At 43.8% G+C, this 12,845-nt stretch overlaps 1 protein-coding gene across 4 annotated transcripts in view; it reads left to right on the top strand.

Moving 5' to 3' along the window:
• Window positions 1-12,845, top strand: part of NNT (nicotinamide nucleotide transhydrogenase) — a 122,943-nt gene that overhangs the window by 70,411 nt on the left and 39,687 nt on the right. For all 4 annotated transcript variants that reach the window (XM_060191014.1, XM_060191012.1, XM_060191013.1 and 1 more), the window contains 4 exons: window positions 1,445-1,640; window positions 4,478-4,711; window positions 6,150-6,310; window positions 9,890-10,069. In XM_060191014.1, coding sequence (XP_060046997.1) covers window positions 1,445-1,640; window positions 4,478-4,711; window positions 6,150-6,310; window positions 9,890-10,069 — 771 coding nt within the window. The remainder of the gene's footprint in view (window positions 1-1,444; window positions 1,641-4,477; window positions 4,712-6,149; window positions 6,311-9,889; window positions 10,070-12,845) is intronic.

The raw sequence follows: 12,845 nt of genomic DNA on the forward strand, positions 1-12,845 counted from the left end.
ATTATCTTTACTTATTTATTGGATGGAGACAGCCAGAAATCAAGAGGGAAGGGGTTGATAGAGAGTGAGAGAGACAGAGCGACATCGGCAACATTGTTTCACCCCTTGCAAAGCTTTCTCCTTGCAGGTGGCAACTGGGGGCTCGAACCCAGGTCCTTGGACATTGTAACATGTGTGCTCAACCAGGCGTGCCACCACCCAGCTCCTGAACTTGGAATTTTCCATATCTCTTCAGTGACTGTCACTAGATCACAATTATTCTGGTAGCAGAAAAACCACATCTCTTGGTTTCCTGCTGTTTCCAGCCTGCTGTATTTGTGGCATGAATAACGTCTTGTTTTGAGAACAGTTGGACTGGTGAGCCAGAGCGGCCCAGATCTGAACCCCAGATTTGCCACTTATTGATAATTCAACCTTGGAAAGATGTTGTGACCTCTCTACATTTGAGTGTTCTCTTCTTAAAAATGTGGATGACGATTTTTCCCCTCCAGTGAATCTCATGAGACTGAGTTGAATCATGAAGAAAATCTATGTCCTGGTGCATGAGGACTTACAGTGTCAGAAGTTGGAGCCATTGTAGTATAGGCCTGGTCCAGAGCCCAGAATAAACTTCATTTGGGTTTCGGGACTTTATATATTTATGCAGAACAAACCAATTCACATAAATGGAGTGTCGCAAGTTCAATTTAAAATATTCAGTATGTTACTACCTCCAGTGGACAGGAAAGTATATTGGAGTAGGAGAACTTGTGTTGATGTTTCATTTTTTTTTTCTCTACTAACTTCATTTAAAGATTTATTTAAAAAATGCTGAAAGGTGGTGGTGGTATGTGTGGGGGGATGGGAGGTGATATGCCTGGTTAAGCACACAGTACTAAACATCTGGTTAAGCACACAGTACTAAGCTCCTGGTTAAGCACACAGTACTAAGCGCAAAGGACTCACTGTCTCCCACCTGCAGGAGGGTCACTTCACGAAGTGAAGTGGGTCTGCGGGTGTCTCTCTTTCTCTCTCCCTCTGTATCTCTCCCTCCCTTCTCAGTTCCTCTTTGTCCTATCCAATAAAACGGACAAAATGCCTGCCAGGAGCAGTGGATTCATAGTATAGGCACCAAGTCTCAACAATAAATCTGGAGGCAAAAATGAATGAATGAATGAGTAAATAAATAAATAAGTAAAGACTGCAAGGAAATGTATTCACAAACTTCGTTTGTCAGCCACTGCCATCACAGAGAGATCCAGATTATATTTAATTTCCAAGAAGGGTCTGGGAGATGGCTCACCCTTTACCATGAGCAGAGACCCAGTTTGAGTCTCCAGCACCACATAGCAATGCTCTACTGAAAATGGTCATTAGACATTCTTGTTCATCTAAGAGATGAGCTCTCCAAACTAGTAGGCCGAGAGTTTTGATCATGCCGTTCTTTTCTCTTTCTCTGCAACAGATCATGTACCTGGGTTCAGGTCTGTGCTGTGTCAGTGCCTTGGCTGGTCTCTCCACCCAGGGGACGGCTCGCCTCGGCAATGCACTGGGCATGATTGGGGTGGCCGGAGGCCTGGCAGCCACCCTTGGGGGCCTGAAGCCATGCCCGGAATTGTTAGCTCAGATGTCTGGAGCCATGGCTTTGGGCGGTACCATTGGTAAGTACTTGTTGACTTCTGCCTTTTGGTAAATATGTATTTGTTTAAGCGCCATATTAAATGCAACAACTAGCTGGCCTTAATGGAAATAGTGTCAGCAAATATTATTTTGGTAAGAGTTCATCCCAGTAGGCGTTATGCTCATTCATATCTAAGCATTTAAAAGCACCACGTTTATTTGCCAAGTCAAAGACTGGGCTAAGCATACAGTCCGTCATTCTGTTTCTTTCCTGACATTGTCAGCTGAATAGGATGGGCATATCAACCACAGAGAAGCTGTGTCTTGCTCTGCTGGGTACAAATGAAAGCAGAAGATTCTGCTTTGCAAATTTGCCAACAACTTAGAAGCTGTGTTTCAGCAGAGAGAACTGTGCTTTGGCCTTACCCAGGAGTGGGCTGGGGCTGATCATTGCATGTTTAGGACTTCTTTTTTTTTTTTTATGGTCAATTTTTAAAAATATTTCTTTATTTCCTTTTGTTGCCCTTGTTGTTTTATTGTTGTAGTTATTATTGATGCCATTGTTGTTGGATAGGACAGAGAAGTGGAGGGAAGAGGGAAGAAGGGAAGACAGAGAGGGGGAGAGAAAGACAGACACCTGCAGACCTGCTTCACTGCAGGTAGGGAGCCAGGGGCTCGAACCTAAATGTTTAGGACTTTAGTAAGTTGTTGATTATTTGCCGCTACAGTCATTATTAAAAATAGAATTGCTGTCTGGAGATAGCTTTCCTTAGAGAACCTGTATTGTGCCACTTGCCAGGACCTAGTTTCAGCCCTGGCACACTATGGGGAGCACACTGCCTAGCACTGGCAGAAGCTCCATGAATGGTTGTGTAGGGTTGTATCTCCTTGTTTTTCTGTCTTTGCTTCTCTCTCTCTCTCTCTCTCTCTCTTTTAAAATTATTTTTTTGGCATTATCTTTATGTATTGGATAGAAACAGCCAGAAATCGAGTGGGAAGGGGGGCTAGAGAGTGAGAGAGGCAGAGAGACAACCGCAGCCCTGCTTCATCACCTGCAAGGCTTTCTCCCTGCAGGTGGGGACTGGGGGCTCGAACCCGGGTCCTTGTGCACTGTAACATGTGCGCTTAACCAGGTGCACCATCAGTCTCCCCCACTCTCCTTTCCCTATGTTTGTAAAATAAATAGGTTTGTGGAGGTCACTTGGTGGTATCTCACATGCATGAAACTTTGGCACTATGTATAATGTAAACTATAAGAACTTAAACGTAGGGGGCGGACATTAGAAACATTGGTAATAATGGTCCTCATAGAAGCAATTGCAGAAGCCAGACCTCCCACCTTCTCCTCCCCATAAGGAATTTTGGTCCAGACTCCCAGAGGGATAAAGAACAGGGAAGCTTCCAATGGAGGGGATGGGACACGGAACTCTGGTGGTGGGAACTGTGTGGAATTGTACCCCTCTTATCTTACAGTCTTGTTCATCATTATTAAATCTCTCACAAAAATATTAAAAGTGATGCTACTCCTAAGTTTTTAACTCATTGATTAGACTCCCCCATTCTTGAAACTGTATTATTAACTTCTTTTTTCAAGATCAGTGTTTCTGATCTCATCTCTATTTCATACAAGAAGTTATCTATTACTTCAGTGCCTCTTTCTTTCTTTCTTTTTTTAAATTTCTTTTTTTTCACTGTTTATTTTTTTAATTTAATTAAAAAAATTTTATTATTGGGGAATTAATGTTTTACATTCAACAGTAAGTACAATAGTTTGTACATGCATAACATTCCCCAGTTTCCCATATAACAATACAACCCCCACTAGGTCCTCGGAATCCTTCTTGGATCTGTATTCTCCCCACCCACCCACCCCAGAGTCTTTTACTTTGGTGCGATACGCCATGTATTTGTTTATTTTATCTTCCCAAACTTAACTACTTTTTATTTTCCCATAGCTTCAGTGCCTCTTTCTTTGATCTAAACTGATCTTTTTCTTTATTGGTAAAGGAATAAAGTAAAATAAATAAGTAAAATACAGCAGTTGGTGCGTGTGAATTATTTCTCAGTTTCCCACATAGTATGTTCTCTCTTGCCTGTCCCGTTCCTTTGAGCTACAGAATTCCTTCAGTCTCCTAACTAACTCAAACTTCTGCTACCCGATATTTGTATTTATTAAGAATTTCATTTATTTATTTATTTTGTGAGAAGAGAAAGAGGCAGAGGGAGAGGGAGAGAGAAAGGGACACCGGACACCAGGAGAGGCAGAGGCATTGCTGCGGCATATGTAGTGTTTGAAGTAAACCCAGTGCCTCAGGAGTGCAGGGCTTGTCCTTCTCTGCCGAGTCCTCTCCCTGCCCGCACTGGTGTTCCTTTAACTTTGGGTTTGGCCTTCACATCCACCCAAATGACAACCTTCAGCATCCTTCTCCCCCTCCCCCTCCTCCATAGTTTATCTTTCTTGTGTGCTCAGGAATAAATGTTGGTTTATAGAGAAGCAGGCTGGGTTACTCATGCACTGCGGTGGATTCAAGGGGGTTTCACTGGAGTTTTGAGAATCTGAAGAAGCATCAGGCCTGAGGCTTGTCTGAGGGCCGGCAGGGAGGGGGGAGGGAGAAGAGACACAAGCAGATGATGCATGTTGGGTTCTGTAGAGTTGGGCCTCTGTTAGCTGTGCTGAGAAGATCATTTTCAAAGGGCAGACATCTAACCACTGTCCTTCCACGCTGTGTAGCCCCCACTGAGTCTTTTCAGCTCATACTAGGGGGCAGAGAGATGATTCTTGAGAATGCTGATGGAAGGCCTTACGTGTGATGTTTATTGTGCTTACTTTCCAAAGGTCTGCTAAGCTTCCATTTCTCCTTGACCATTTTCTCAACAGGATTGACGATCGCCAAACGCATCCAGATTTCTGATTTACCTCAGCTGGTGGCCGCCTTCCACAGTTTGGTGGGCCTGGCAGCTGTCCTTACCTGTGTGGCAGAGTACATCGTAGAGTACCCGCATTTTGCCATGGACGCAACAGCGAATCTCACCAAGATTGTGGCCTACCTTGGCACTTACATCGGCGGTGTCACCTTTAGCGGGTCTCTTATTGCTTATGGAAAATTGCAGGGTAAGTGGCTGAACTTTAACATAAAGACAAGCAGCTGTTTAGCGATGGGTGTGAGAAGACCCTTTTTAGTTTCAGGAAATAGTTGAGTAGTATATTGCATTTGTTGAAGGGTGTTTGTATAGCATTCAGAAACAGTTGATGTTTTTTTTCTCTCTAGAAACAAACTATTGTATCTTATTATTGTATAGACTCCCATTTATTCATCCTCACAATATTATTGTATCTTAAAAATATCTTTATTTTGGGTAGAGACAGAGAGAAATTGAGAGGAAGGGGAAGATAGTGAGAGAGACGCCTGCTGCGAGCTTCACCACCTGTGAAGCATCTCTCACTGCAGGTGGGGACCGGGCGCAGGAATCCAGGTTCTTGTGCGCTGGTACCAGGTGCATGTTCCTGGGGGATCCACCACCCAGACCCTGTAACGTGCTGAAACTGTTTCTTCAGCAAACAGCTACAGAACAGACTGCACAGAACCTAGTGGAGAGTCTAGTTGACATCTACTAGTATATAAGAGCAAAAAAATATATAGTCTGTGGTTCCAAATGTCTATGTAATTCACAGAAATGGATCTTGTCTATTTCTGGATGAGAGAAACTTATTGAATATGATTGTGTGATTAGTACATGGAATTTATTGTAAAGCAAATCCATATTTTTGAGTTCTTTTCTGGGAACTATTTATACTCTTGCCAAAGCAAATCATGAAAACAAAATTCTAAGGGAAAAAAAAACATCTCATATAAGCCACTATTAGTGTTTACACACACGCATACACACACACACACACACACACACACACACACACACACACAAAGTTAATCTTTGAAGAAATGACTTTTAAAAATTTCATTTAAAATTTAAAAAGTTCATTTAAAAATCCAGTCCTGTCTCTCAGTAATCAAGTCATTATAATTAAGCTGGGAACTTTATGAAGTTTAAGAATCACAAAAGAACTTCAAGTCTGAGAAATTCTTGTTTCATGCTTTGTGCTGGGAACAGCTAGTCAAGGAGGACTCTCTCCCTTGGGTTCAGCTGATAGAATCAGAAATGCTAATGTTCTCAGACTGGGTTTTGAAGTTTTAAATAAACAAAACCACACTTAACAACTTCTGTGTTGGTCATACGGGAAAAACAACATCACTTTTCATGATTCTGTGACAAATAGCCAAGGAATTGTGGGATCAAAGTAAAGGACAGTTAAGCCAGCTTTTTTTTTTTTAATTTCATTCACACTTGCTAGGTGTAAGAATGCTAATCTGCTTTTATGTTTTAGTATCTGGCAATATAATGTGATATTTTATTGTTTGAGTGGGTTAGGAATAAGCGGCATACACTTAAGAGTGTGTGAACGAGGAGGTTTCTTACACGAGAAGAGAGTGTACGAGCAGGGCTCTTCTTTCTTCTGTTCTAGATTCTGACTGCTATGTGTTTGATGCCAGGTATCCTGAAGTCGGCCCCTCTGCTGCTTCCTGGGAGGCATTTGCTCAATGCGGGGCTGCTGACTGCCAGTGTGGGTGGACTGATTCCCTTCCTGATGGACCCCAGCTTCACCACGGGCATTACCTGTCTGGGCTCTGTGTCTGCCCTTTCTGCCATCATGGTAAGAATGCAGGGAGGGGGCTGGCGTAATAGCTCACACCGGGGTGGTGTGCTGATTCGCCTTGTGCGTGACCCAGCTCGGAGCCCAGCCTCCACCTTGTGGAAGGAAGTGCAGGTGCTGTGGTCTTCTTCACTCTGTTTTTTTTAGATTTCTTCACTGGAGGATTAATGGTTTACAGTCAACACAGAAATAGAGTTTATACATGCATAACATGTCCCAGTTTTCCACATAACAATATAGCCCCACTAGGTCCTCCTCTGCCGTCATGTTCCAGGACCTGAGCCCTCCTCCACAGTCTTTTACTTTCGGTGCAGTGCACTAACTTGAGTTCAAGTTCTCCTTAGAGTTTTTTCTTCTGGTTCTGTTTTTCAACTTCTGTCTTGTCTTGCCCTTCCTTCCTTCCTTCCTTCCTTCCTTCTTCCCTTCCTTCCTTCCATCCATCCATTCATCCTTCTTTTTATTTATTATTATTTTTTGTTAATATTTATTTATTTATTCCCTTTTGTTGCCCTTGTTGTTTTTTATTGTTGTAGTTATTATTGTGGTTGTTACTGATGTTGTAGTTGTTGGACAAGACAGAGAGAAATGGAGAGAGGAGGAGAGAAAGATAGATACCTACAGACCTGCTTCACCGCCTGTAATGCGACTCCCCTGCAGGTGGGGAGCTGGGGGTTCGAACTGGGATCCTTACTCTGGTCCTTGCGCTTTGCGCCACATGTGCTTAACCTGCTGCGCTACTGCCCAACTCCCCCTTTCTTCCTTCTTTCTTTCTGTCGGGAAATTGTGAGGAGCCTCACAAAGCACCCTGCCTTCCTGATACTATGGCCTATCTACATGATCACTGTTTTGCCTGAAAGATCCCCACCCATTCCATTCCTTTGATCTATCGTCTTTCTACCCTCAAGACCCTCCCTGCCTGCAGGGTATTATTAATCCCACCAGTTAAAACCCTCGCAACAGTTGCTAAGGAACTTCCTACCTTTCCAGCTCCATTTTGCTTTTCTCCGCCTCTTTCCTAGCTTTTCCGTCCCGAATTGCCACTTCTGGGCCGGACCTTTAAAAGCTTTGGCTCTCTGATCAATAAAGGTAATTGCATTGCCTCAGGCCACGTGCTTGGTTCCTGAGTCATGTCCCTCAACGCTGAGTGAGTAGCAACCCAGGCTGGCTCTGGTCATCCTCTCCAACCCAGAGAGCACGCACCCGGGAAGAGGCACCCCTATGCTAGCCCATCATCTTTCTTTCTTCCTTTCTTTCCTTCAAATTTTCTTTACTATCTTTATTTATTGGAGAGAGACAGTCAGAAATTGAGAGTGGCAGGGATGGAGAGGGAGAGAGACAGAGAGACACATGGAGCACTGCTTCATCACTCGCAAAGCTTTCCCTGCTGTTGGGGACCGAGGGCTTGAACCTGAGTCCTTGTGCACTGTAACATGTGCTCAACCAGATGCCAGACCACTCGGCCCCTGGTCTTCTTCTCCCTTTCTTTCTCTCCCCCAACTTTCTCTGTGCCCCTCTGCTTTTTGTCTTCAGCTTAAAACACAACAAGACAAAACAAAAATGAAACAAACAAAAGCAACAGTATTTAGAGATGGGAAACACAGACTTGCAGAAGAGCTGCAAATATTTTGTTGGATTCTGAAGCCCTGACAGAATCGAAGTGTTTTAAGTAATGTTAGATGTTCATCCTTTTGGAATCTGAAAATGTAGGAAAACCTTGGAAGCAAAATCACTCTTTGTTTCACCTTAATTATTGTTTTGTGTGGTATCTTTCTAGGCTCTACTTGCTGGGTCAGTGTGTTGATAACTGGGCATTTAAGAATGTCAACCCTTCCATTTCATTAGTTGCTTGCTAGTAAACAGTTGCCCTGGGGTTTAAATAACAAGTGTGAGGAAACCCCTGTTTATTTAGTTCTTTTCTCTGCATTGAAAGCTGAAATACCAAATCAAATTATTATATAAAATGAAGCAGAGTTAATAAACCCTGTGTGAAGTGAGACATGGACTGGACAGGATGTATTGCAGCAATGCAAAGGACTCTGGGTAGGGAGGGGGGAGCTGTTGTAGTTTTCTGATCCCAGACTTCTTGATGTTTGTTGTCGGAGAACCCTACTAATTGATAGTCTTTTACAGACTTTGTACATCTTATGCAATTACTAGATAGAAAGATAGAAAAGATGTAGAGATATTGTGAAGAGATGGTTGAGCAGGCTGCGCTTAAACCTATGAGATGAGTCTCTCCAGGTAAGTCTCTCTCTCTAAAGAGGGGTTGAGCACAGGAGGACGCATAAATCTCACAAGGTTCGCAGCCATTTAAGCCTTTCCTCCTCCACAAAAAGTCCTACATCTTCCCACCTGCGCACAGCATTCTTCTAAAACATTTAAGCCTGCTCCATTCCATTTTTCTTTACTGTGTCCATTTAGATATAAAGGGATAGGAGGAGATGTTGCTGAGGAGTTATTCTGATGCAGTCTCCGCCCCCAGGTTTTACTATGCCCCGTGAAATCCTAGCATTGCCCCCTTCAACCAGTCCTGGCCCTACACGTCACCCCTGGTTGTCGCCCAATAAAAAGCCCCCTCACCCGCCCCCCCCCCTCTCTGGGCTCTCAGCTCTCCCTCTCTGAGATCTCGCCCCCTGCTCTCCCCCCGTGGTCAGGTGGTGGGGACGGCCATTGCCGGCTGGCCCCACGTGGTCTGAACCAAACCCCCCCATCCTATAATAAAGATTTGTGTACCCCTTTGCTCTGGACGTCCACTCTCTTCTCCGCGGTGCAGCCTGACACCAGACCGCCACAACAACATCCTTTGCATTTAGGTTTGCAAAATACCTTATTTGTCTGCAAGGTACATTCTTTTGACTAAAATAGATGATGAGGCCTGCATTTCAGGTTCTGAAATGACACTAAGTTTTAATGTAAACTTTAGAGGTGGAGTGTGCGATTTTAACATCCCTGTCAGTCTGAGCTTGCAGTCCATGGTCACAGCTAGGAACGTTCTAGGCTGCTGTCTTGTCAGGGCCCGTCTTCCTTGAGGTGCAGAGCAGGCTGTCCCAGCCTCCCTTCAGAGAGTGGGTTGTCCCCACCATGGCTGCTCTACAGTGAGGGCAAGTCCTGGAGAGCCCGACAGAGGGCTTGTGATCACATTCCTGATGGAAGTGACCAGTGATGACGGAGAGAGGGATCTGTTAGAGGTCTAGGCCATCACATCGGTGTGGGAAACAGAATTTCCTCACTAGTGGGACTTCCATTTTACTTACAGCTGCTTCCTTGGGCACCAACTGGGACCTGCTCAAAAACTTGGAAGTTCACTGTGTGTTGTTGCCTTTTTATCTTGTCTTAGTATCAACTCTTCTCCAGTTCCTACCTGTTTTTCATTACTGCCTCTGAAAGGTTTGGGCTTTTTTTTTGCAGAGGGGGAGGCACTGTGGGTGGCTCACTGTTCACAGTTGCACGATCTGCGAGAGCCTCTCTGTGCGGAGACGCGTCCATCGGAAAACCAGAAGCAATAAGAGCTGAGACGTTACGTGGCAAAGGTTTTATGTTATGTTGTGGATTCTGAGTCCTGCTTTGCTCTCCACCTAGGGGGTGACTTTGACGGCTGCTATCGGGGGTGCTGACATGCCCGTTGTCATCACTGTGCTGAACAGCTACTCGGGCTGGGCCCTGTGTGCCGAGGGCTTTCTCCTCAACAACAACCTGTTGACCATCGTGGGCGCCCTCATCGGCTCCTCCGGGGCCATCCTGTCCTACATCATGTGTGTGGTAAGAGACCGGGAGCCGGGCTCTGGGCAGAAGGGCGTGCTCGCCGTTTCCTTCACTTGCCGTGATAGTGTCAAGGCCCTTCATATGTCATTTTCACCTTTATTTCTGTATTGGACAGAGACAGCCAGAAATCAAGAGGGAAGCAGGTGGTAGAGAGGGAGAGAGACAGACAGACACCTGTAGCCCTGCTTTACCGCTCGCAAAGCTTTCCCCCTGCAGCTGGGGGTTGGGGGCTTGAACCCAGGCACTTGAGCATTGTAACTGTAACAAGTGCGCTCAACCAGGTGTGCTAGCACCCAGCCCCTCTGTTTGTATTCTCTTTAGCAGTCTGCTTTATTTTATTATTTTTTTTGCATTAACTTATAAGACTGCTTTGAGAGAATCCGAGTGTAACTAGTTAGAAACATGACATATGGGAGTCGGGTGGTAGCGCAGCAGGATAAGTACAGGTGGCGCAAAGCGCAGGGACGGCGTAAGGATCCCGGTTCGAGCCCCTGGCTCCCCACCTGCAGGGGAGCCTCTTTTACAGGTGGTGAAGCAGGTCTGCAGGTGTCTGTCTTTCTCTCCTCCTCCCTGTCTTCCCCTCCTCTCTCTATTTCTCCGAGATCAGACGAGATCGGGCGTGTTCAGGGTGGTATGGCCGTAGACTCTCCATTTCTCTCTGTCCTGTCCAACAACGATGACAACAGTAAAAAGAAAAAAAGGGAAACATGTCATATAAAGAAATGAATCTTCTGACTCCTTTCTGGAGACTTAAGATTTGAGTTACTTAATTCTGTGCCTTCTTTTCTGTTTCCTGTGCATTCTATTTGTATTTCAAGATTTACTTTTCTGACTGTAGTGTATTCTGTTTGACATTTGACAGTTAATCTTACAAACGTCCTTCTTGTCATTTACTTTTCTTTAGAGTGCTTAAAATATTATCGAAGGGACTACAGACTAAGTTGTTATGTGGATATACAAAATATATTTAGTATTTTCCTAGTGTTGTGCATGTTAGGTTGGTTTTTATTTCTCTTTTCACATAAGTACACCTTTGGTAGTTCTTACTGTTAGAAGCGATTCCCCGTATTTGAAACAAACAGTAGGGTCATTTTAATGATCTTTTTCTACTTATTCCTATATTGGATTAATTGGATCAATTTACATTCCCACTGGTCATTTGTGAGTGTGGCCTATCTTGAAGTTTTATAGTCAACATTATTTTAAACAAAACAAACAAACAAAAAAAAACAAAACTAAGTCAACAAAACAAATACTTCCTGACTTCCTTTTGTGTTTTGGATTCTATTCTTTTTTTTTTGTTGTTTGTTAGAAAAGTCATGGAATATTTTTATTTTTTAAAATTATTTTTATTAGTGATTTAATATTGATTGACAGAATTAGAAGGTAACAGAATTAGAAGGTAACTCTGTACTGTTCCCACCACCAGAGTTCTGAATCTCCACTCCCTCCATTGGAAGCTGCAGCAGTTCTAAGGCTGCAGATAGGTGTTAACTATTATTTCTGCAGCTGTCTATATTTGTATAGATTTGCACCCCACCCCCCTTATGGTCCCGTCTTCCTTTCCAAGTCACACATACACTTATTAGTACATCCAAATATCCTTCCTTTTTTCCTCTTCTTCTCCGGGTCCTGATGGAGCTGGAGTTCAGAGCCCTCTGGTCATCTTCCTGCTTCTACTTCTCCCCAACTGAGAATATGGATGAAAATTATTTTGGGGGTGCAGAAGGTAGGAGTTCTGGACTCTATATCGGATTCCATTCTTGATGGTAAGAGAGCATTCTGCAAATAATTAAAGATTTGAGACTAGAAAGCTTTATTCAAATTATAGCTGCTATTCTCGAAGTAGTAGTTTGACTGTGAAACTACAGACACGACAGAGAAAAGGGGGTACTTCTTTCATCTTCATCCTGTTATTATTAAAAAAAATACTCAGGGCCAGCAAAATAGTTCATTTGGATAGTAAGCTGCTTTGCCAACTGCACATCTCAGGTTGGAGCTTAGCTCTACCATATTGAAGGAAGTGTCAGTGCTGGACTTCCCTCCCTCTTCCTCTGCCTTCCGACCACTCAGCCTGGAAAAGTCTGCCCGGAGCATCTGAGGCCTCAGGGACCGCCCCCCCCTACATACACACACACTCTGGAGAAAAAAAATGAACTTCAAACTCATTATTTTCTTTTCTTTATTTATTTAAAGGTGAATTATCATTATAAATTGAATGCTGAAGTTATCTTTATACAGTAAAAGTGAAATTTCTTTTTCTTTTATTTTTAGTATTTTTAAGTTTTTTTTTTTAAATTTATGAAATGGAGACATTGACAAGACCATAGGATAAAAGGGGTAAAATTCCACACAATTCCCACCACCAGAACTCCATATCCCACCCTCTTCTCCTTGATAGCTTTCCTATTCTTTATCCCCCTGTAAGTATGGACCCAGGGTCATTGTGGGGTGCAGAAGGTGGAAGGTCTGGCTTCTGTAATTTCTTCCCCGCTGAACATGGGCGTTGACAGGTTGATCCATACGCCCAGCCTGTCTCTCTCTTTCCCTAGTGGGGTGAGTTCTGGGGAAGTGGGGCTCCAGGACACATTGGTGGGGTTGTCTGCCCAGGGAAGTCCAGTTGGCATCATGGTAGCATCTGGAACCTGGTGGCTGAAAAAGAGTTAAGATATAAAGCTGAACAAATTGTTAACTAATCATGAACTTAAAGGCAAGAATATTGCAGATGAAGTTTGGGGCTCTGCATTTTGGAAAAAGCTAATAGGTCTACTTT

Source organism: Erinaceus europaeus, chromosome 5 (genome assembly GCF_950295315.1).
Source record: "Erinaceus europaeus chromosome 5, mEriEur2.1, whole genome shotgun sequence".
Taxonomy (NCBI): domain Eukaryota; kingdom Metazoa; phylum Chordata; class Mammalia; order Eulipotyphla; family Erinaceidae; genus Erinaceus; species Erinaceus europaeus.